General features: G+C 48.2%; 2 protein-coding genes across 5 annotated transcripts in view; one reads left to right on the top strand and one right to left on the bottom strand.

The window, feature by feature from the left end:
- Nucleotides 1-25225, bottom strand: part of LOC119449515 (proton channel OtopLc) — a 53700-nt gene that overhangs the window by 12321 nt on the left and 16154 nt on the right. Inside the window, exons 1-2 of one of the 4 annotated variants that reach the window (XM_049665278.1) lie at nucleotides 24801-25063; nucleotides 1507-1621 (exon numbers count right to left, since the gene is read on the bottom strand). In XM_049665278.1, coding sequence (XP_049521235.1) covers nucleotides 1507-1621; nucleotides 24801-24901 — 216 coding nt within the window. In that variant the 5' untranslated portion in view covers nucleotides 24902-25063. Of the gene's footprint in view, nucleotides 1-1506; nucleotides 1622-5918; nucleotides 6262-19404; nucleotides 20146-24800; nucleotides 25064-25225 lie in introns of those variants that run through there. The other 3 variants (XM_037712701.2, XM_037712702.2, XM_037712699.2) reach the window with 3 other exon arrangements.
- On the top strand, nucleotides 20290-22663 carry LOC125944657 (uncharacterized). Its single transcript, XM_049665279.1, has 2 exons — nucleotides 20290-20881; nucleotides 22140-22663. The coding sequence occupies exons 1-2, from the start codon at nucleotides 20730-20732 to the stop codon at nucleotides 22492-22494; spliced, it is 507 nt and encodes a 168-aa protein (XP_049521236.1). The 5' UTR covers nucleotides 20290-20729; the 3' UTR covers nucleotides 22495-22663.

Here is a 25225-nt window from a genome sequence, read left to right as displayed (position 1 = left end):
CCGCAAGTTTAATGGCGCATATCCAAACCTGAGCCATCTTCAGAATTCGTTCCAGGTGGACGTGCCTTGCAAACTCACCGGCTACGATTCGTAGATTGCAATGTGTAACGTAAATTACTCATTTAAGAACTTGATTAGTGAATTGTGGTAATTCGTCGGTTGTGTATGTCGATTTCTCGTGCAAGAAACGTCCGCCTTCTTGAGTAATTGAGCTCAATGAAAGAATTATGCTATCTGCCACAGACGATTTTTTTTTTAATTCTGTAAAAAAGAAAAACACCCCGTAATTTGGTTATTCGAGTGAACGGTGACCAAACCTCTGTTTACAAGCGCCACATTCCTCATATTCCATGTGCAGCAGCTCTCTGGACTATTTTAAAGGGCATTGTCACATGACCGTATTTAATTTCGATACCGATCCACGCTGTCGTCAACGGGGTCCTGCGGCAGTAAAGGAAACCATGACGCCTCGTAGAAAACGCAAGTGCGACCACGAACAGCTGGAACGTTTTCCCAGACACTTCCGGCAGTTCGCTACCGAAGAAAAATATTGCTTCAATATCAGGGCTGCCGATGTTCGATCGAGCCGACGTTTGTGTGCAGCTGTGAGGCACGTACTGTTCCCAGTAAGGAAGGCGGTAAAAAAAAAAAAAAAAAAAAAAAAAAGTACTTCATGCGACGGTATTCACAGTTAACTGGGCGACATTTCTGCGGAGCTTTAGGCGCATGGGTTTCTTAAACACGAAAGAAACAGACACACAAATAGAAACGAGAAAGCGGACGATCTCAGTATTAGTATTGACCGTGATGATTAGTCGCGGATCTAATGAATTTGTCACCATGCAGCAACAGAAAAAGCGGCTTGGTCGTAACAAACAAAAACAATGACACAAAAGAAAGGAAGACAGGGGCAGGCGCCCTATAGTACTTCATCTATTTTTCTGGAAATGTAGTTTTATTTTCGATGAACCTCTTCACACATTTCTGCGTGGCCGTCCCGCGCTAAAATACTGGCAACTTATCGTTCCGCACGACGGAATCGGCGATGAGCGTATTGCTATTGACGAGCCCATGCGCTTATCGTTCATCGATAGCGATGGTCGTCTTATTCAGAGCAAAAGAGGCTATACAAAAGTATAACAATTCTGTCGCATCAGCTGAAAAAGTTGGAAGAAGTGGTCGTTACTTGCGTGAGAAATCGCAAAGCAAGTTTTCTCTATTAACCTTGTCCTTATTCACTTAGGGCACATGACACACTCGCAGATTTGAAGCGGACCAGTAATTAATCAATATCCATTTAACAGAAATCGCCTAATTAGCACCAGGTTTGAGAAGCCCGCTCTCAAATTCTGCGGAGCAATGCATTGATGTTTGAGTGCATATTTGTCAGCATTCATTTCACGTCTGTGAAGTGATGACAGCACGTCACCGGAAGCTCTCTTGCAGATGGCGCCACGGAGCTCTCTGCCTTCGCGCACAATGCTTCCATCAAAGCGGGACGCTCACCTCGAAGTAGTAGAGGGGCACCCTGAACGTCACCACCTCGGACGTGAAGAACACCACGCAGATGACGACGAGCAGCTGGCAGTACATGGAGCTGACCATGATGAACTGCTGGGTCCTGCGCGGAGGGAGAATAGCGTCGTTAATTATAGCGCCACAAAGAGAGGAATCAAAAGTCAAATCAAATGGCACGGTTTACTGGCGCAAGGGCAATATCTTGCATGGCCAAAAAGCGCCAATTGGGGTGTTTAACGTCTGGAAGCCACACACCGGCTTTGATAGATGCTGTATGATGGCAGGTGCCAGCTGGACTTCTTTAACGCATTTAAGTCCTAAAATAAAAAAAAATTCCTAAAAAATCCTCAAGTTAACCTATTAATTAATTTACGGCACATATTGCAATTTACGAATTGTAGCCGGTGAGCTTGCAAGGCGCATCCACTTGAAATGAATTTCAAGAGTGACACCAGTATGGAGATATGCGCCATCAAACTCGCCATTAAAATTTGCACTGTTGTTCCACTTCTTTAACAAAACGGTCTTTCGTGCAGTGAAGCACAAAAGTAACTGGAACGCCCATGTATTTCGTCGCACACTTTCGGAATAATAATAATAATAATAATAATAATAATAATAATAATAATAATAATAATAATAATAATAATAATAATAATAATAATAATAATAATAATAACGGTTTCACACGCTCCGTCGCATCCTACGCACGCGCGAACGCGCACGCGAGAACAAATGGGTCCTGAGAGCTTTTTTTGCGGGATTAATTACGTATCCCATGTTGAAGTACAGTTCCGAGTGTTGCCGCGCTCTCGGATGACGCTCGGAAATAGTGCTAGTCCGGGACATGATCTTACCGCCACAAAAGGAGTAGACAGCACTCCCTTTGTTGTCAGAGTGTACGTTTTCGCATATTAATCCTGATACTCACTGCCCACTTTAACGTTTCCGCCGGCTCCCTCGGAACATGAGGGTAGAAAGCGTCTCTCGGTATGAAAATTAGAAACCGCGTGTCACTCGCCATGCATGGCTGCTGTTCTGCTGAAAGCTGCCTCTAGTCTCAAGAACAGCCTCCGCCGAAGAAGAAGAAAAAAAGATAAAAACGAGCAAGGCAACAGCGTCTACACACAAGCCTGTTGAACGGGAAGGCTGGTACTGGAGGTCAAGGGGAAAGAAAATGAAAGACCGTCGCGCGCGCGCTCCGACGGTTCCACACGGAAGGATGCCAATGGCTATCTGCAACATAACCACGTTAGCATGTGGCAGCCGCGGCGACGCCTGCATCACGCGACGTGTCTTTTCTTGTTTAACCTCGATTTACTTAGAAACAATTTAGACAGCGCTGCTACGAATGCGAAGTGCCGGTATTGTCAGGCGAGTCGCTGCAGAGGGTCCCCCTCCGCACCTTCGAGGAAATGGTGTCTGCACGCGCGCTCGCGAAATTGAAGGGCAGTCCGTTTCCCGTGGCGCAACGACACCGCGGGCGTTACAGTGCAGTGGTACCTGCTGAGATCCATCCCGACGAGAAGTCCATATGCGCCGCCGTCGGTGGGTCGCCGCCCCCTCGACAAATGCTGGGCTCGACTCGAGAGCGGGGCAGGCGCGAGTGCCTGCTGCATAAATGAGCTTTCCGTTGAGCGCTCGCGCGCACCTTCCTTTCGAGATGGCATTCGTCTTAACCGAGAGGCTAGCCTTTCAAGCTGCCATTACGCCGCGCTGCCACACAGGTGCTCGCATCCTCGCCCACCTCCTTCCCTGCTCCTCGAAGAGAAAAGCACGCGTGCTATGTGCGCGTGAGACGAAAGAAACGTGCATCGAATGAAAGCCCTCCTCCTATTTCGGTGTCGTCGCGAGAACTTTCGTGCGAGACAACTGCCTGCACGCGATGCAGCGGCTTCTTTTGGGCCGAATCCTTCCATGCGTAAAGCCTTCCGAAGTCCTTTCTTAATTATGTTTTTCCCCCGCACAGTCAATTCAAATGTTCGGCATATGATGAACTACTCGTTAAGTCTCCTTACATCCAAGCGTATAAGCGCTGCTGCGGTGACTCAGCCCTATGCGTACCAGTGGCGTCGACGGCGCGGAAGTAGCGGCGTTAAATCACGCCCTCATATAGTTTGCGACGTCAATACTGACAAACGAAATAATTTACGAGCGCCCGTTTACAAGTGGCCGCGAGAACTGTGAAGCCAGGAGAAATGTATACAGGCATGTAACTGCTTGCGTTCTATAGTTTATTATTAATGCTCTTAATTTTGTGTCACTCATTGTCTTCGTCTCGACTAACGGGCAGGTTAATTTCTCAGACAACTTGTGCCAAATATGAACTCGGTGGGAGAAATTATAGCGCCTCAAACGTTGGGTCAAGATCATCCGAGCAGAGCAACAATCAGAACCACATATGGCTACTCCATAGTCCACGTAACAAAGCTCGAGGCGACTTAGGTATTTAAAAAAAAAAAAAAAAAAAAATCAGTGCCCAGGAGGATCTTTATACTTTGCTATTCGGTCGTCATCAGCAGTACTGCTGGAACAAAATAAACCGCTCGGTTTTTGGCAGGAACCGTGGCATAACCTCGAGTCCCGTTTTTGCGTTTCATCTCTTTTGCTTACGTTTCGTCTACCCGTTCTCAGAGTTGCAAAATGAACAAAACTGGCACTGTGCGGCTGTGACAGCACACAGCCGCACAGTGCACACTTCTCAATTTTAGGCTGCGTGCGCGCTTCACAAAAAAGGTTCTCGATTTCTCCGCACATTCCGGTGTTGCAAAAAACTTCTGTGGTCGGCCGCATGTAAATGTGTCGCCGCGTTCTGCATCCTCAGTCCCAGCATCCTTATTTTTCGATATCGAAGTTGTCGCCCCTGTTTCCTAGCACGTTTACAAAATCGAAATCTACCGGTGTGGATAACGGTCCCCTATCGAATTCGGAACAACAAGCGGACCTTCTCAAAAGGTTTCAAGTCAGATGCGACCGAACAAGGGTCGATCCCCAAACAAGCGTAATGCTCCGTTCAAGTGATCAAATAATCTGCTTAAAAGTCCTGCTTTTTATTACAATTTTTTCCTACCTAAGAAATAGACGAAACACTATACTTTAACACGGCTTTCGGAATGTGGCTGAACTTGTCAAATGTACGTTCAGCAATAACTGTGATAAACCATTCATCGTCATTTATTACACAGCGCCAGGCAATACGCCAAGCACTAAAGTAATGACGATGACTTGGTTTTCTCTTCACGTTTTCAATGAGGGGGCAGCGTGCACGGCAGGAAGACCAAATGAATGGTGCTGCCCGTGTCGTGTGTGAATTTCAGCAAGTCGTGGTGCTCGTGAACGCCATAACAGTTAACCAGAATACCATTCCTTTGACAGAGTGCTCGAACAGCAAGAACAGCGACAGGCCACCGAATAATTTCGCAGTCCACGCGGTAAAGGCATGACACGGATCTCTATGGCACATTCAAGATGCTTCTTAAACGACAAACTTACCCGCGGTTCAAAAAACTTCCCTCAAGCGATGGTGAGCTACCGTGCCACAAGTTGCTGTGTCCGTTGACTCTCGACAACTTGCTCAGAGGTAACTTACTGTCATTTCTGCAAGGTTTATTAAAAGCTCAGGGTAAATCTTCCCGCGGGTAAAATGCGGACAAGATGCTTCGCGGATGCAAGCGGCGTTTGGTGTATACACAGCATGGTCGGGCTGCTCCTTATATGCGTCTTCGATTTGAAGAGCACACTGCTGGTGGTCATTGCATGCGAGTTCGCGATGTTCGAACCCGCGGAGAACTGCGGTTGCGAGCCGCTGGAGCTGTGCAACAAAAATTGGAGGACGCTTATGCTTCGCCTTTGAGAGTGGAACACGATGGTATTCCAAGATCCCAGACTGCTTCGCACGCTTCCCGGCAACTGCAGCTTATGTAACCGTAATGTTAACCGGGAAACGCTGGCGGCGAACGCTATGCACGAAGGCGAACTTTCTGGTAGAAACGCGGCCTCTTGCGTGGGCCGATCCCGGAGGTATATAGTACACAGCCGCGGCAAATAATTGCCTAATTTTCAGGTTTCTGTCATTGTTTCACACTTTTAATATTTCGGTCTGAGAAGATTTGACATAAAAGGCACGCGCTGTCGGTGTATTGTTTCATTACATTTGTTTGTGGGCTGCCATTCTCAAAATTCCGAGGAACAACCAAATAATGTAAGACAAGGTACGAGAAATTTCAGTGATAGAACGGTGTGGCAATCTAACCCGCATATACCGTTTGTCATATAGCAAGACGTGGCATATACCTAAATATATACGGGACTTTTCGCTCACGGGACGCCGGCGCCTGACGCCGACACCAGATTTTCTGCGACACTTAACGTAGTCGCGTTAAAAATCGTTGGTGACTCACAGTGACGTGACCTCCTGCTCGGTATCGGCAAACGTGACCCCTTCCATGGCTGTTGCTGTGGGGTAGAGTGAGCCGGGATTCGAGACGCGCTGTGCAGACAGACGCTGAGTGCGGCGCGGCGCCGAGTGCGATGCCCAGGGATCTCGCTGCGAACGCAGCGTGACTCAAGCTGGGGACCGGCGAGCTGCTCCTTCCAAGGAAAGCACTCCTATAGCTTGCAGCGTGATTCGCGGCTCACAGCAGCGGCTTGGTGAAGCGAAATGATCAAAATGGCGGCGGCTGGGCTGCGAGCGTGCACGTGAACGCGCGTTCTGTCTTCATCGTCTTCCATTGCTCTGCCGCGATTTTACGATATCTGACGCGCGCTCGTTCCTGACAGCAGCGCTGGGTTTGTTGTTGCTGGCCGTGTTGTATTGGTATATAGTCGTTTTACAAGCGCTTAGAGACAGAGAGAGAGAGAGAGAGAGAGAGAGAGAGAGATTGTGAAGAGGAAGAGGCGCTATTTTCTGCCACCACTTAGGGAGCACGGCTCAACGCCTGGTTGGTTGAGGAAACGCCTGCGATGAAAACAAGTGTAAGTATACTTTGCCAGGACGCGGCGCGTAACCAGAGCCACACATCGCCGCTCCAGCGTGGGAGACGAAGAGAAAGCGCAGTCTCATCGGCGAGGAGCGATAGGGCCAACTTTAGATATTTATCTTTTTGTTTTCAAGCTACCACCCGATTCTTGGCCTATCCTTAACAGCGGGTTTGTGCAATTGCTTTTTTTTGTGTGTGTAACAGCGAAGCTGTTTAAGCCAGCCGTAATTTGTGGTGCGTAGCAAGAGACTACCAAGAAAGAAAATAAAATAAACTTTTATGCCGAGGCGGATTCGAACCCGCGGTCCCAAGGCGAGCGTCGTAACCACTAGGCTATACAGCTTTTTTTTTTTTTTTAACCGCCACTAGGCCACTAGGCCACTAGCCACGCTTGCAGGGTATGCATTTATACGAACCATATATGTATGATCGCGTTCTAGCGTCGTCGTCTTCGTGCACAGCTGGCGCGTTCGCACGCTCTGCTCTGCAAGGTGAAGGGGTTTTGCGCGCTATGAGAGCGAGAGAGAGAGAGGCATTCACGGAGCGGGTCTCTTGGAACGCGGTGTCGGTGTTGCAAGCTGCGCTATGCAACGCGCAGTGACGGCCATAAGTCCGAGACGCGCGAAAAGAAGTTATCATCATCATGAGTCAGATCATCATCATTTTCATCAGATGAAAAGTTCGCGCGCACTTCGGGAAAATGATGGACTACGATCGCCCAGCTTCGCTGTTTCAAACTTTGCGCGGCCGAGTGCAAGGTTTTTCTTCCCGTTTTTAAGGCGAAAGCCATAAATTCCTCATCAGGCAGTGGCCTTGAAAAAAATTGGAGGACGCTTAAGCTTCGCCTTTAAAAGTGGAACGCGATAGCGTTATCGGGCTGCGTTCGCATCACATTTTTCTTTATGAGTGGGCTTCACTGCAACTCACAACGTGGGAAAGCCAGCTTACTAAGACCAAGCTTACAGTGATCCCCTTAAAGTCGGCTTCACTTTTAAACACAAATGCATTGCTGGGAAGACATTTTTACAGGAGCAATTTAAGCCGTCTTATATCAAAACGTGCAGGCCCTAAGACCTTTTATCTTATTTTATTTATTTTTTTTTTTTTATTGTTTGCTGTTGCTCCAAGGCGCGCGCGCGTGTCCAAAATTTAGAAAGGCTCGGTTTTCAACATTCCCCTCCATGTTGCCTAGAATCGAAGTACAGCGATTGGAGGACGCTTTAAGTTTCGCCTTTAATAGTGGAATGCGATAGCATTCAAAGATCCGTGGCTTCTTATCAGGCTTTTTTTTTTTCTCGTATATTTAAATTACAATCCGACGCTATCCCGCTTGTAGGTAAGTCGTACTTAACGATTTTTGTGACGGATTTTTCTTTGAGAAATTCAATTTTTGTTCACTAACGCCTTGCGCCACGCCGAGGGCCCGTGTGGTCGGGGTGGTTGGGGAGGATGTGGTTCGGCATGACTATTTCCGCCAGACGCCGGTGCTAAACGCCGACGCCGAAGCCAGCGCCGGATTTTCTGCGACACGGGGCCCTTAACGCTGTCGCGTTAAAACGCGGCGTGCGATACAGAAAGTCGTGTTAGCTCGCCTCGCGCTGACACGCGCTCGTGCCACTACTCGCGCGTTCGTCGTCTTCCACAGCTGGCTCCGATGCCGCTCATCATGCCAGGAAAAGGCAATGTTAATTAAGATAGAGCTAATTCAGGCACTCGAACCCACGACCTTTGGTGTTAATTTGGGCGAAGTTAATCAAGGCACAGTTTAATTAAGGTAGCGTCAATCAAGGCACTCAAACCCACGACCATCGGTGGAAGAAAACAAGTAATAAGAAGTAACAACGCATTCGAATGAGAATGTCAAGTAATTTAATGAATGTCTCTTGAGCGCGCAGGCTTTCGCCTTCACCCTCTTGGCGTATGCTGAAGTGACTCAATTTCTTTTTTACATCGTTAAAGTTTTACATCCATCCATCCATCGTCAAACGTAATCACCGTCGTCGACCGAAGCAGAATCTCGGTGTATTATTCTTCCGACATACTTCATTTCCAGTCGAAATTTTCTGTCGTTCGAATTTGCTGCGTCTCTGCGAAAACGCTTCGTTGATCAATTGCGGTAGGTGCGCGTGGACAGAAGTGGTCTAAAGTTGCGGGGGCCAGCTGTTTCGGCCACTGGAAAGTTGGCGTTCTCTCCGCGCAGCTTCGTGGGAACGGCAACGTGCGGTAGGCGTGGCTCGTTCAACCAGTTCAGCTCCAGCGCAGATGCCCGAGAGAAAGGCCTGCGACGCATCCACGTGACGCGCTTCTTCCGTTGAAACAGCTCGTGCTTGTTCTTTGTACTCGAGTTCCCCCCGACGATGATTGCGTCGGCAGAAATGTATTGTTGCCTCGTTCCTACCTCCTTTTTGAGCGTGATTGAAGCCATGCGGTCGGTCGTAATTCTTTTTTCTTCCTTTCTTTCTTTTTCCTCGTTTCGCAACCGAACAGGACCGAAACTCTCGTCTTTTTCCTTTCTTTTTTTCATGATTGCCATGCCATTAGCCCGCGCCAACACGTGCCCACCTACCTACCCACTAGCGCCTTTGTAAAACTGCCCTTTCCCGCTCGCTTCCCGTTTCTCGAGTACCTTCGCTCGTTCGAACAGTGTCCACTTAGAAACAGCGCACAGCCTCGATCCTTTCATGAGCCGCTCGTGCGGGCGGATATTTATTACGACAGACCGATTTCACTGCCAGTTTCACAATGCCACCGCTGTTGCAATGGATGCCACTACTTGTCGTCCTGGTCAGACTGAAGTCAACTACTGTTAAACACCTAGTTTTACGTTTAACTATCTCCCTCCTCCCTTTCTTTTTTTCGTTTACGGCCCCGTGTCGCAGAAAATCCGGCGTCGACAACCGGCGTGTGATCGCGGGTGGAGGAGAAAAGCATCCAACCACATCGACCGCGCAGGCCCTCCACGTGGTGCTAGATTTTGGTGAACAAAAATTGAATTTCTCACAGTGAAATCCGTCAGAAAAATGGTAAAGTACGACTTTACCATTGTCGGATTCGCCGTCGGATTGTTTACCAATCGGCGTCGGATTGTAATTTGAATGTACGAAAAAAGCTTATTCTGCTACGAGGAAACTCAAACACAAACCCATTTTCAAGCATTTCTACCAGACCTGCGCACGTCGGGGCAATAGCAAACAATTAATAAAATAATAAAAAAAGGTGCTATAGGGCCTTCACATTTTAATATAAGACCACTTATATTGCCCCTGGAAAAAGTATTTCCAGCAATGCATTTCAGTTTAAAAGTGAAGCCGACTTTAAGGGGATCGGTGTAAGCTCGGTCTTTGTAAGCTGACTTTCCCACGTTCAGTGTTGCAGTTAATGAAGCCTATTTGCCGTATGCGAACGATGCGATGCGAACGGGTCCCGATAATGCTATCGCGTTCTACTCTTAAAGGCGAAGCTTAAGCGTCCTCAATTATTTTTTGTATGCCGTGACCAACCGGCTGAAGAGCAGGAAGTTGAGGATAACGATTCTACAATAGGATCAAGGTTAAAACACCATGCTTCTTCATCTTGGCATTATGGTCAAGGTTGCCTTGAATCCAAGGAAAAGCGCCGAAGACTAACCGACTTCATATATGGTGCCGGCAGGGAACCTACGTATGCGCTCTGAAAGTGGTGAAATCGGGCTACTGAAAAGCTGAGAAGCAGGTCGGCCCGAATCACCTTGCGGTGAAGTTGGCTTCCGGGCACGGAAGCAGTTTTTGATAGGTCCCCCGCTGGAGGTCTGCGGGTCGGTTTTTTTTTTTTTTTTTTTTTTTTTCTGGCAAGGGCCAGGCCCGAGCTTGGCCCGAGCCTGAAAGTGCCTAGCGCTGCACCGCCAGAGCCCGGCCCGGTAATTTCAAACCTGGCCCGAATCTTTCGGGTCCACCCCGGTCCGACCCATTCGCCGTTGAGCCTAAACGAAGCATGGTCAAGTCCTCGGTTATTGTGAAGATACTATAGGCGCACACAGATTAACTGCGAGAGGCACATTTCACTGCGTCGGGTTTCCCGATGGAGTTGCTACAGAAAAAAAAAAAGGAAAAGTAGAAACTATGAAAAAATTGCATGCTCTATTCACCATGCTCATGCGTTAAAGTGTGATATGAACACCCGCACTACACATTCCAAAAATTTTAGCGGCAATATATGGCGAAGGCATAGGTGACCACTCCCGTACACCGCGAGCCATTCCATATCATCTTTAGAATTATGGGGGTTTTACGTGCCAAAACCACGAGTTGAATATGAGACGCGCCGTAGTGGGGGCAGGAGGAGGAAATAACTTTGTGAGTCCTGCGAGTTGGTGGGGTGGGCTAAAGGTCCCGCCTAGCTGACGGCCAGGAGTTCTTGAGTCCTGGCGGCATCCTCGGCCCGCTGGACAGCCCAAAGTTAATCCTTGAGGGCGGCGGGGCTGAGCAACGAGGTCTCCAAGCGCGTGCGGAGGCTTTAGCTAGAAGCTGCGTCCCCGTTACCACTATTTATCCCTCGACATTCCCATAATATATGCTCCAGAGTGGCTCTGGATTCGGATGTGGCCCCGGAATAACTTGGACCACTTGGGGTTCTTTAACGTGCACCTAAATCTAAGTACACGAGTGTTTTCGCATTTCGCCCCCATCGAAATGCGGCCGCCGTGGCCGGGATTCGATCCCGCGACCTCGTGCTCAGCAGCCCAACACCATAGCCACTGAGCAACCACGGCGGGTCCATCTCACTTTTAAATTTCAAGTATTTGAAATTTAAAAGTGAGATTGTAGTGAAGGAATTCGAGCCAATCAACTTGGCGGGAATGTAAATTTAGATACGCTGGTCTATTGGCACTTTCAAAATATCATAATACAAAGCCGTTAATGGCTCTTTAAGCTCCATTAAATAACATTTGGTGACACACAAGGATAACGCTCAGGGGCAATCAAATTCACACGGAGCATGCAATTTTCATTGATTGACTCGGCTTCATTTTAATGGCGTCAGTTTTTGATTCGACAAATTAGGCATTTGTGTTCTGCAGTATGAGTAAACGTGAACTTTATCTAGTTTTGTTTCAAAGTGTAGGGTGTTAAACATATACAGCGTAGACAACGTACTTTTTTTTCATCAAGTTGGGATATGATAGTGCTAGAAAAACAACCAATTTAGGCAGTAATTAAACACGAGGGTTGAGCCACTTGATGCGTGAAAATATAATTCAAAAGAAAATGCACTGTGAGATTACAATTTTATGCGTTCTGATTTATTTTCCACAATCACCAACGTTGCAAGATTTTACAGCATCCGCGTTGGCCTAAAACATTTATCTAAGAACCATGGACATTTGAAAGTTGAAATTTATTTAGTTGAAATAATTGTGCGACATACTACGGCAGATTATTCAACTCGCTTAAACAAATAACTGAGAAATAAATGAAAATAAGTAGCGAGTTCCACTATATGCCCTAGCTCACAACTTAATTTGTGGATGAATATTCCGGAATTTATTTGCTGACACTTGATTTAATTACTCTTAAGAACGCGTTCAAAATTTGTTTCATTTTTGTTTGTGCATAATTAAAACGTTAAAATGGTCACATACGCAAGACAATGCAAACAGGCACATCAATGACTGCTGCCGAAAATATATATATATATATTTGTGAAGCAACAAAAGATTAACGACTCTGCCTCTGGGCACGTCTTCTGCTCTTGAGAAATATAATTAGTTGTACTGCAATTAATTTCACTGATTTCTCCTGTGGCTGCTATACGAAGGATACTTTGGGCAACTGAAGACAGTCTAGGGAACGCCAATGCATTTCTCCGCAAAGTTCGGAAATTAATATCTCGAAACTATGTCATCCGGAGAACTCGTTCCAAGTGGATCCGCGTTGCGAACTCCACGGCTGGAATTTGTAAATTGCAATATGAGCCATAAGGTATTTAGCTAAAAACTTAAATAGTGAATTAGTCGACTATGCATTTCAACTTTTTCGTGTAAGTAATGTTCCTCTCTTCGAGTAGACCAGCTCATGAACTAGAATTGTGCTATCTGCCACAGGCAACCTTTAAAAAAAGTGCTCGCTGAAACACCCGGTGTATATTAGTCGGACGTGCTGTCCTGAATGCATAACATGAGCAAAGAACAAAGCTGCGCGAAAATGTTCTTGTTTCATTGCTAGCCCACGATATTGAGACTGCTGGGTTTTTTGATAGTGCTGCTAGCGAAGATAAATGGCAGGGCCCGTTGCCCTTCTGCCTTTGCCCCGTTGCCCATCCGCAGAGATGTGCGCGACGCATAATTGGCTCGCTGATTTTACGCAACTAGAGGAATTAGTTGCGATTAAACCATTCATGATAGGATAATAGTTTAATTTATAACCCCCAGCTCCAAATTGCCTGTATCTACTCAGAGCATGCGTCGCAGCTTTTCTAAAGAAAGAGCTGAATTGGGTCATGGACAAGGAATCGAGGTATTTACTAGGCACGACGCAAAAGCTAAGATGTTAGCTTTCAGTGGAATTCGGTTTATTCTACACCGAAGACCACGGCTATGCCAACGAGCACTGTGACGCATCGACCTTCGCAGTATATATAAAAGTCAGTTCCGCGAGACAAACAAGACTTTTCACGCGCCGTGCCCGCGTTTACGTAAACCCAATCAGCATTGCTAATCCACTTTATGTCGGGATCCTTTCGCGGAACATTGGTGATAGCACTCGCAGCTAGTGCTCGATAATTTATGTGCGCACAGCAGGCCACACACAGAGCTCGGTGACAGTCCGGGACGTGCTTCGGATTCAACAAACGTGTTTCGCCGCTAATCCTTTATACATGCAGCCAGCACGGAACGCTTCGCGCCGACGACGCCCCATCGTTGGGTCTACAGTTGTCATGTGGGCCAAGGCCCGATTCGTGGGAATGTTTGACTGTGCTACAATACAGCTATCTTAAGCAGCGCACAAAGGCATACGTTTGTTTGTTTTTATGACTCTCACCACTAATCCCCTAGCCTGCTTAGGTCATAAGTTATGCCTGCAATTGAAGTTCATTCTCTCTTAGTGGGTGTGGGGCACTAGAGGGGGAGGGAATGAATTTCAGTAACAAAGGATGACACACAACTCGGAAGCCCCGCACTCTCTTCCTAACGGATGATTATCCCACCAGCACCTGTCTAGATCAAGTGTGTGCCTGGCTGAATTCATCGAACAGCTTCTCAAGCACGCTGCCAGCGAGGCCCCGCAAAGCCAACTTGCACGAATCAAGCGTTTTCCTTCACCGTTATTGTCTGGTTATTCTCTCTTTTTCCTATCTTTTCCGCACATTGTCTTACGCGCGGTCTCGGCGAGTGAAGCATGCGTGGGTGCATGTGTGCGCGCGCCACTAAGGAAAGGTCAGCGTTCTGCCCCATCTTTTGCTGTTGATCCGACAGGCCACGATCGCACAGTGGCACGAGCGGCGAATGCCGGCACGAGTCAGAGTACGCCGCGAGTAAACACGTGTCGCAGACGTTGGCAAACGTGCAGGCACGCGTACGCAGCCGTAGGGGGCGGCGTTCCTGCACGTTTCGTCGCGTGCATGTCTAACGGCGAATTCTTCAAATCGCATCGGGACGCTCTTTCATCCGATCATCATCCCAGAAGGGCGCCCCGGGGCGATTTGCCGAATTCGCCGAAAGAGTGGGCGGAAGTGTTTGCACAGGTTGTCTGCATTGACCGCGAGGTACACAGGTATGAAAACAGAACAAAGCCGGCACGTGGCGGGAATTCGCTCACCCAGCGGCGTTTACTATATAAGGATGCCCCTAGAGTTACTGTATATAACTGTATGTGGCTCCCTGCAGGAGCCGTATATACAGCAACTCTATAGATGTCCCCGGGAAGCACAATTTCACTGGATGACCCGCGCCCATAATACCTGCTTTTCGTATCGTATGCGGAATCACAGCTTGACGCATGAAGTCGATCTATCAAAGATGTTTCGAGGCGATAGTGACCTGATTTGTCGCGAAGCCGTGTTGCAGAGATCCTCCTGGCGTCTATAAAAGGATGGAGTGGGGATGTCGATGGTGCGGCACTGCTTTATTGGCAAAGAAGGGTAACTTATATGTTCGGAAGCAAAGCGCGCAATATATATATATATATATATATATATATATATATATATATATATATATATATATATATATATATATAAGAGCTCTGTCCCAGATTTCCTGCGTTCCGTGAACTTTCGTGCCCATGCAATCGTATGTGGAAACAGCATGTACAATTAAGTGATCAGCGGTTGATTTTCTCACTTATATAGTTACTTACTCCACTATCCAATTTCCCTTTATTTTCTTGTTACACAGTAACGAAAATGTTAAGCCGTGCACTCTTTCACGATGTTCTTAGCATCTTGCTTTTATGTTGCTAGGTTCCATTCGTCATGCCAAATTTCAAATAGGGTTCGACCGAAAATGCCGATTCGGCTTTTATTTGGTTTTGACAACCTCTCGCGATTGGGACTTGTAAAACAGATTCGACGACTCTGGAAAAAGGACCAAAATTCTCGAACTTCGTGGTGCGCAATGCCGGTGACACGCGCATCTCTTGGCAACGCCATGTTGGCCTTGAACGTACGCACGCCGCGGTACAAGGCACAGTGTCCGAGCTCGAGGTCTCGGGTTCGATTACCGGTCGCGATGTCCGCATTCTGATGGGGGCGGTACGCAAAAACGCTCGCGTACCGCGCTATGGGGTCAAAATCCAGAGCCAGCCTCCACTATGGCCTCTCTGATAGCCGTTGTGTGTCTTTGGGCCGTTAAACACCCGCTTCCTTCTGTAGCGCCATATTGGCCTTGAACGTACGTAAGGAAATAAACTAGCAGCGTCGATCAATCACGTATACGCGCGGGTTCATTTAACCGCGGGAAACTGGGCGCTTCTGGCGCCTAGAAATCCACGCGACCGCTGCACGCAACACTCCCGGCAAGGCTGTATAGTCCCGTCTCGACATCCGTCCATTCTCTCTCGAGATGTGCGACCTATAGGGAGTGTTTTGAGCTCGTATGAGCTCAGAATTCTTCGTCGTCTCGATGCAACACTCCTCACAACACGTCAACAAGGGGCGGTGCTCCTTCGGCGCTGAGCGGCCCCATACAAATTGCAGAGAGCGCAGCAGCTCTCAGACAAGGGCGGCTAAAGGAGAGAGAGAGAGCGGGGCGAGCCATATTTCCCCCAGGGGCAGCCGTGATTCCTTTGAATCGGGCTTCTCGACGAACAGGAGGGAGGGGTTCCTCGAAAAAAACAGCGTGCTTCTCGCTGTACTACCAACGCGACGGGGAGTTGCGCACGGGTTGAAAAGAAAGCCTGCAGCAGAAACGAGAAAGAGGGAGGTGCAGAACGGGGGCGCGTCAGTTTACGAGACGGCTATAGCGACGAGAGAAGGCCAGCCCGAAGGCACTAAATCCTGGCTGTGGGGTACGTATGAGGAGGACCGTCTAAAAGGATATAAAATATGGGGCGGAACATACGGTATATGCAACCAGACGGGAGACGCGTAACTCAGGCTGTTGGTTCTAGACGTTAGTTTCCTTTCCTTATTTTTTTTTTTTTCTTTCTTTCCTTCAAGATGCTACAAGCCGAGGAGAGCAAGCAAGATTTCCGTCATGGTTTCCAACAACGTGCACATTGAAGAAGAGGGGTTCGCCAATTTGTGGACTGACCTTGCATAAGTTACAAGAAGTTACGGCTCGTCGTACAGCACCGCTCACGGTATCGCGTTCCGTACATGATGCTCACTTCGCGTTAATCCCAGCTTGTGTGCGCAATACACTATAGCTCTTCTCCGCTCCTCTCCGTTCAGGCCCGACCGTAAGCCCTTTCTGGGTTTGATCATAAAATCTTCATCTTTCGGAAGTGCTTTTATTGTGTCTAATAAATGCCCCCTCGTCACACGCTTCCTCTTATATATGGTGAAACTAGCCTCTATGTCGCTGCTATGGTACGGTGGCTTAGCTATGGCGCAAGAAAGGTAATGCGCGCGTAGCAAAAGCGGAGGTAAATGTATGATGAGGGGCGGGACGGATGCGTTTACCGCCATCGCCACCACCTCGGTTATACGAAGTTAATCGGCTGCGTGACTACCGAGCCTGCCTAACAGGTATCTCTCCTAATACGACGCTGACTTGCTTACGTGCGAAAGTAACAGTGGAAGAATGGGTAACTAAATGACCACGGTTAAAGTATTGCAATAACTTATGTCTGTGTGCAAAAATAACTAGCGGTATATGACACTTTACCTCTAAAATAATAACTACCGGAACTCTTCGGATGGTACAGATCTCAAACGACACGGCCCGTAAACGCGTGGCAAAGAATGAAGCCAAGAAGAATCTTCAATATTTTTACTCATGGCAACGCAAAAATCGTTTTGTTCAACATCTACCACGTTTGACGACATTGTTTTTCTAATTGAAAAAAAAAAAAAAAAACGTGTGGAAAATTGTTTTTTTTTATAGACATTGAAAAAAAAAGTTATAAAAAAACGATATCGCAATTCCTTGAACCGCTCACGGTATATTTATTGAAATAAATATAGCTGACAATATTGATATATTATACACCTTTCTGAGGTTACACGTGCGCGCACGCACACACGCAGAGGGGCGGGGGGCGATTGCCGGCAATTGCTGTGAACTACTTCATCATGTGTCGCTTGTGTTATCGCGTCATTTCGTGTCAGTGTTTTTAAAATGCGCCGCTTTTAAAACGAATCAGGTATCAGCTTGAGACGATCTAACAGATACCATTTACGTAATACAGTTTACGTAATTGAGATATTTTGTTTTGGTGCGCAATTAAGGAGTTGTAATCTTCGTCTTTCTTTTAAATTTACTCATTTTCGCCAATTCTTTCTTTATTTCTTTTTCAGTACTTAGTTTATATTCTGCCTCCAATTAACATTCGAGACGCGATAACATTCGAAGTAACATTAACGCTATAGCGTTAAGGGGCCCCTGTCGCAGAAAATCCGGCGTCGGCGGCGTTGTCTGTTAGAGCAAATAATCCTGTATATATTTAGGTATCTCTATATGCGAAGCCTTGCTATATGACACGCGGTATATGCAGGTTATATTGCCACACCGTTCTATCACTAAAGTTGCTCATACCCTGTCTTACATGCGTGACAAAATTATTCCTCGGAATTTTGAGAATGACAGCCCACAAACAAATGTCATTAAACAAAACACCGACAGCGCATGCCTTTTATGTTAAATCTTCCCAGACTGAATTTCTAAAAGTGCGAAACAATAACACAAACCTGAAAATCATGTAATTTTTTTTTTTTGGCGCGGCTGTGCACTGCCTCCGGGATCGGCCCACGCAAGAGGGGCCCCGTTTCTACCAGAAAGCTCGCATTCATGCATCGCGTTCGCCGCCAGCGTTTCCCGGTAAACATTACGGTTAAAACAGCTGCAGTTGCTGGGAAGCGTGAGAAGCAGTCACGGATCTTTGAATGCTATCACGTTCCAGGCGAGGCTTGAGCGTACTGCAATTTTTTTTACAGGTACTTCTAGGGAAATCAGAGTTGGCTTCGAGCTGAAGCTTAATGTGCCATACATCAGATATTGTGACTGAGCTCTGAGATGACTTTTCCACTGGAAATGAGTCACGAAAATCTGGTCCTCTAGTATATATACGACTGGCAATATTTCATTGGTTTCCGCAAAACTTGGGGCATGTGAAAAGGGACCCAGAGATTGACATTCAACAGCACATGCAGTTGGCGCGCGCTTTTCGAGTAAGTCGGTGCTAAGAAATATAGAGGTTAATGCATGGTACCAACAACGAACACAAGAAAAACCGTTTCATTTGCTGCGTTTCATGCCACGTCTGAGAAAAAAACACGTCAGTCTTATTCCCGACTGTGTCGAGCACGCTGCCAGAAATGTATTCGCGAGGTGCATCACGTTGGTCTCGCTGAAGGGCCGAGTGCGATCGGCAACGACATGCTCTTGCGTAACTGACTGCGTTATTAAGGCGTATTGCAGATAGCTCGCATGCACGCTCTAATTTCACGGTGTCTGACACAAGGTAATTAGACGAACAACGGTCACCTAACACTCTTGGAGTTTCAGAGCATGCATGCTTTCCTTACCGATTCATTGGCTTCCTGGGTGGTCGGCGAAGGTATCGATGAATAACGTGACACACGGCAGAGGAAACGTGTTCAAGGAATATATCCCCTGCAGCCACTCGTCGACCGGGTTGCTCTGGAGGGTCATTACAGTGACGGGAATACTACTACTATAATGTGTGCCGTTGCGTTTTACAAACGCGATCGAGCACCAGCGTGCGCTAGTTACGATTGTGAATTTTGCCCCCGAGATGCATCGAGGCTGACGGCAAGAATTGGGGCACAACGAACAAGCAAGAACAGGACAAAGTGAGCTTGCACTGCCTTGCAGCACGAGCGACACGCTTATGTCTCGCTGACAAACGGCCCACCTCCAGTCTCCGATTGCGAGCCGACGGCCCCGAGGCGTTGTACTGAACCAATTACCGGTACGAAAAGACTCGGCGCCACAAGCGGTACAACGCGCGGCGCCCCGCCGACGTCTAATTAAACGATATAATGTCGAACAGAATGCCACGCATTCTGCACTCTGTCGCTCCTTGTTGGGCGTGCACGTGAGAACGGTCACGCTCAAAACTCGATAACACGCCGTTCGTCGCTGTCTATATCTTCCAGCGTGTGCCTGCATGCACTCATTCTTTCTACATCTGAAGCAGAACCAAAACGATGCAAACCTCTATCACTCCAACAAAAACAACGCTGCAGATCGTGTTATTCATTGACAAGAAGCAACCGCGCAAAACAAGGGAAACGAAAAACTGTTTACCCTGGACCATCCGGACGCCAGTAGCGCACGAACAGTTTCTCAGTCGAAGCTTGCACGTTGGATTCTTTGACGTAGTTCGGCATCGTTCAAGTTGCTCGTTAGGTCCGCTTGACAACGACAGAACTTATGACTTCAAAAAAGCCCCTTCCTTCCCTCTTCCTCCGCCTCTTGGAGTATTCCTGGAAGCTGCCTTAACGGTACATCAGCATCGCGAGCAACTCCGATCTCGCGCGCGACCGTGCAGCTTCTAAATTTGGAAGAACGTCAGGCCGCACGAGCGAGCACTCAACGTCGGCGGCACGTTCTTCGGCGTTCGGAGCCGGGGATGCAGGATCCGGTCAGCGAACAGGAGCAGCAGGACGCCGAACGCAGGACATGGCTTCGGACGATCGGGTTCCGGCGGCAACGGTCGGCGCTCGCAGCTAGGGACTGATGTACGGGGCGGCGTGGCATCGGGAAGCGTCGGCGACTGCGTGCCTCGGCGGAGGATCCGGCGATGCGAGTGACATGACAGCAGCACTTCGGAGCGATGCCGGCGACATGGAGGAGCGAGCGGCCGAGCGGGATGCAAGATGTATCCGTTAGATTGAGACCGACGCTCTCTCTCCCTGCACGAGGCGATATGGCTAGATGGCCTCGCTGTTACCGCACGAGAAAAAAAGAAACCAACCCGGGCCACCCCGACGGCGGCTTGCGGAGCGCCTTTTCTGTAGCCGTGGCAGCTTGCACGAGCGAGCAGCCAGCTCCGTCTCGCTCCCCTCTCCGCAACATCCTTCTCCTTGTTTCGGCCCTTGCTCGTGCGCTCTTCTTTCTTTCCCCTCTCCCTCTCTTCCGATGCTGCCTTCAGTTATTCCTAGTTGAACTCGTCTATTTATTTACTCGCATCGTGCCGCCGTGAAAGCGCACCCGCAGGGCTTCCATCAGCGGCGGACGCCCCCGTGTTGCACAAAAAAGACGCGGTCTTCCTGGGCGAGGGAAGCTGTAGCGAGAGAGAAACGGCTTCCAACCTCTCTTCCTTCGTTCGTTGGCTGTTCGCAGGCCACTCCACCCCGCCGGAGGGGTCGGCGGGGCCCACTGTATAAACAGGAGAACCCTGAAGGGCGGACGTCGCCGTTTGGGGAGGAAGCGAATCTGGGCGGGGACGTAACAGAAGTTCCCTCCACCAGCAGCGGGTTTTGAAGAACCTCGGTGGCGGCAGTAAACCATCGCCTCTGCTTTCTCCCGCCCGACCCTGCCTCAGAGATCAGTCGAGTGCAGCAGTGGAGAAGCCGGAGGCGCCTCGCTTGCAGGATGGTGCATTCAGCCGAGCAGACGTCTCCTAGGGCATGAGCCCTCTACTACTCCTTGATAACCCCCTCGTTGTATTTGTTGTTGAATTCCTCGGTTCCAAATCTGACGAGGCGGACCAGGAAGTCGGCGCTCCAAAGAGACGCGGCTTGCGGGGCGTGCCTCCCGCTAGTGTTTCTGATTTGTGCAGGTAAGTGCGAGTTGCCAGGTGTATTAGTGGAGGTACAGGTTTTGAAGCGTATGATCAGCTGAGGACGGGGGTCCTTGATCTCAGGGAATAGTAGACAGAAAGATGAACACTGAGCGGCGCCAGTGTGTTCTGACATTCCATGCCACTATCACGTACCAGACTCATTCTGCCTATTCCTTGCACAAGCGTTGAACTTGATGCATGGCCCCTTCTCCTTTCATACGCTATCCCTCCCTGCTCTGCTACATTTTTAAGGTAAATAAATAAAAAAATAAAGTTTAGCTTTTAATGCCATGTGTGGTCTGACCTAATGCCACGGCAGATATGGTGTCATACTCGTGATTATACGAAGCTAGTGGCTCTGGCAGTGTACTTTGTCGTTGCTTCATCATGACTACAGACACGAAGGTTCATCCCACCGGTGTCGCTAAGGAGACTAACATGACATACGCTAGAATCCGCGCCAGTTTCCAGTGTAACCTTACAACAATCCTCATTTTCAAAACTTAAAGGGAAATTTGTCAAGAGATAATGTGATGGACAAGAAAAATTTGTCGCGCTTGAACGCGGTTAAACCAAGTTTGTGGAGCGATAGCACAGTTTGGCTAGCTTTGGGAAAGGACACAGACGCTGCTCGGCGCCGTCTGCAACTACCGCATCTACAATTCACCACAAGACAACACACACACGCTGCTCGGCGCGGCAGCAGCACCCATTCTAGCCACTGTAGCAGCACCGAGCGAATTGACCTTCATGCTGCGTCTCGCTTCAACGCGAACTAAGCGTCGAAAGCACAGCGCATACGAAGCTACTCGCACTCGGCGCACTTTGTTAACATCGCAGATCGTTTTGACGACAAGGCCCGCGCGACCACGCACTTTGTCCACATCGCAGACCGCTTTCAAGATAGGCGCCCACGCGGCGTACGCAACAGCCGCCAGTAGTGGCAGGCTAATTCCAAGTTTGACCTTGGTTGGGCTTGAAGGTCAGATTTTCGGAACCAGTCGTTTTCTGGGATTCTAACTGGAGTAGTAAAGCTGTCGGTCTAAAAAATATATAAAACCAACGGGACCGGCGCTTCTTTCTTTCTTGTCCGTGTTATATTGCGCTGTTACTTAAAGTGAAGCTATATACACCAACACGCCCAAATGTCGGAGCCCATTTGTTCTGCAACCTGACTGCAGACGTGCGTTGGTGAAAGCCTTGACAGTGTACACTAAAGATAATTCAAAACTTGCATGCACTCTGTGATCCGCAGAAACATCTCTCAACAGTTCACGAGATTCGACGTCTCTGGCCTGGGCGGAGGCAGCGTCTCTCCGCGACCTCATCTCCGACAGTGCTGCACCGAACCTTCAACCGGTGCGGAGGAGGGCGTCGCTGCCGGTGCCGATATGCAGGGAGGAACACCCGACAGCCAGACGGATTGCCTCTGTTGCCACCCCGTCGGGGTCGAGGCCATGGACGTGCGGGAAGGCGGCGGCGAGTGCGGGGTTCGGAGTGAAGCTGCGCGCATTGTGTTCGCGAACCCCCGACCTCCGCTCGTGAGCGCATTCCGCGGGCTAGCACGGAAGCAGCCGGGGGCACCCGGCAAAATGAAGGCCGAAGGCTGACTCACGTCATGCCGCGCAAGAGGAGGACGTGGCAATTCTGTACGCAAGACGGTGCCTGCTGACGCGGAATGTCGCGACAGCTCGTGACATCGCGAGCGTGTCCGCAACTCAGTTTCCTTCACCGCCTCATTACGTATTTCCTCCTCTTTCCGAGTATTAAAACATGTGGACCAACTGGAGCGTCAAAAAGTTTCTATAACTGCAATATAAGGTGGCTGTTTTCGGCGGCTCAGGAACCTCAACGCCTTGACGGATCGTGCTTTTTACAACGAAAGCTGTATATTTCGTCTTTTATTATTAAATCGTGTGTGTCGTGGAACTAATGCGAAAGAGCAAGGTTCACACATTGCCGCGCAAGTGCCACTAACTACTAAAGCTTATCGGTTCCTTTTGTGACATGTTATAAAGAAGGGATACCGAAAAGCGTTCATGGAAGCTTAATGAATCAGTCTTGATGCTTGCAGGGTTAGGTAGCGTCATTAGGAGAGCTTGAAAGAGGTGATTAAGGAAACATGTAATTAGAGCGATTTACCACAACGGAATGCTCCGAGTGATCATGTGAGCATGCGCACTTTCCGTGGTTGCACGCGTACACCTTGCTCCGGCAGCAGTTCGCGCTGTGCACACTGCATCAGGTGAGCTTAAATACAAAGTGCGAGGTATATTCAAGCCCATCTCTACCGTGAATAATGCAACGCTGTCCGCTCATACGCAGTTTGCCTCAATGCGCGCAATTAAAACACTAACAGGCAGCACTCTGCACAACTAGTAACACTCAAATTATGGGAAAAAACCACATTCTTGTAGTAGTTCAATTAACCCCGGCCTTGTGCAGTTCGTAGCACCGATATATCATAACATGGGCGCAGAACAGCGAATTCCACGGGCCCTCGTTATATGAAGGCGGCTAAGAAGATAACCTACATACATCCAAACAAAAAAGCAAATTGGAACTACTCGAGCAGGTAATTTTTTTTTCAAGACTCTTTTCAAGACGCACAATACTTCATTATTCATCATTATTAATTTCCACATCTGTAACATAGTAGGATGCTGGCACTGAAGAAATACGGCTGTACCAATGTCGCGACACGGCGACGCGTAAAAAAAGAAAAACGAAATAAGAAAGACCAGATAAAAGCAACGGTCGAAGTTTACAGAAATATATTTCAAGGCAACGTATACACCTCATGCCGAGTAAAAGTTTATGTCAACTTCTCAGGAAACATACTTTACACACTTTATAGGCAAATTATTGAAATCGTTAATTTAAACTATCTGTAAATTATGATTTTCAAGGGTTTGCGTTACGCACAAAACAAGGTGGAGGGGTGTTGCTTGTAGCAGGCGGACCTAGCCTTGCAAAAGTTGCCGGTAATTGCTCCGCCCGAACACCACTTATCAACCGCGATACATTCTGGAACACTTAGCAGTACAGCTAACACCAAGTATTAAAAACAAGTTCACACAGAGCCCAATAGGTTGAACGTTTTCCGAATTACGACGACCCGAACGGCTCACCATTCACTCCCCAACCCTGTATCACGGAGGAACTTTATAGGTGGAACCGAAGAACCTCGATCCCTCCTAAATATCCAGTGTCCTCGTGGTAACAAAGTATCACTTGCATTTGAGTGTGGTGCCGTCTTACGCTTCAGTTCGTGTATTAATATCTTACGCTCTGCTTCAAATTCAGGACACTTTAGTATGCACTGTTCAATGTCACCAGGAGCTTGACAACGCAGCTCACGACGATGACACAAAGTTGCGTTTCATTTGCCATATTCTTAGCAATACTTGGATCACTTTTCATCTCATCACCGGCGCCCAGTTACTTTCTTTCGTTTTTCACTTTAGCGTTTTACTTTACCTCTTATTTTGCCTAATGTCCTAGCTATCTTAAAAAAGAAGAAAAACACACACACAATTTCCAGTATCAAATTTTCTGAACCAATATTGGGAACCTTGTTTTTGTACGCCTCCGCTGTTTGTCGCTTGCCTGCTTTTCTTCCACCAATCTTCCAATCGCCTCTTGCTAATCTCTATTTGGGGACATGTTTACTTTCCCCCTGCTATCGCTGAACTCAGGGGCTTCAAGGAGGCAAGAAGAGCCTAAACCAACCACTGGGCAGATATCTTCACATCCTAATAAAACATGATCCATCATTTCACTAGCTTTACCGCAGCAAGCACACGCGTCTTCTTCCTTGTTGTGCCTCGCTGTATAAGTATGCGTTCTATATCCTGATCTCGCTTCGAAATAAAGTAAAGAGCTTCGCTTTGAGTTATCATAAAATGGCGCTCACCTCCACGGATGCGCAGGGTGCCTCGATGCCAGCTCCGCCGCTTTCAGGGTGGAGACACCTTCTGACCTAGGCCATGCCACCGCATCATCGCGGAGAGCCATGTTGGTTCGAAAGTGGCTGGCGTATAGCGTTTTAAGAAATCCAGTGGCTAGCGCGGGGACGGAGCTGTAAACGCGTTGGTGTTTGATTTAAAATATTACATCAGTTGTTGAACGAAAGCTATGACAGGCTGCTGTGTAACACTGCAGAGCCACTGTGTGCTGCTTCACATGAGAAAGGCCAACGGATGTTTCGCTTCCCTCGTAACAGTGAGCGAAAGGAAAAAATGGCAGGCGCAAGTGAAACGTGACCGCTGGCATCCGACAGACAGCACCAAGACATGCGAGGTGAGTGGTTGACTTGTCGTAGCACATGACAATGCATTT

Source organism: Dermacentor silvarum, chromosome 4, assembly GCF_013339745.2.
Source record: "Dermacentor silvarum isolate Dsil-2018 chromosome 4, BIME_Dsil_1.4, whole genome shotgun sequence".
Lineage (NCBI taxonomy): Eukaryota > Metazoa > Arthropoda > Arachnida > Ixodida > Ixodidae > Dermacentor > Dermacentor silvarum.
This window is presented reverse-complemented; position numbering and strand designations above follow the sequence as displayed.

What these genes read in the sequence shown, in the direction of transcription:
- LOC125944657 (XM_049665279.1), top strand. Translation starts at nt 20,730, where the DNA reads ATGAGCCCTCTACTACTCCTTGATAACCCCCTCGTTGTATTTGTTGTT. An exon ending in AGTGTTTCTGATTTGTGCAG is followed by an intron (nt 20,882 to 22,139) that starts GTAAGTGCGAGT and finishes TGTGATCCGCAG; the next exon opens with AAACATCTCTCAACAGTTCA.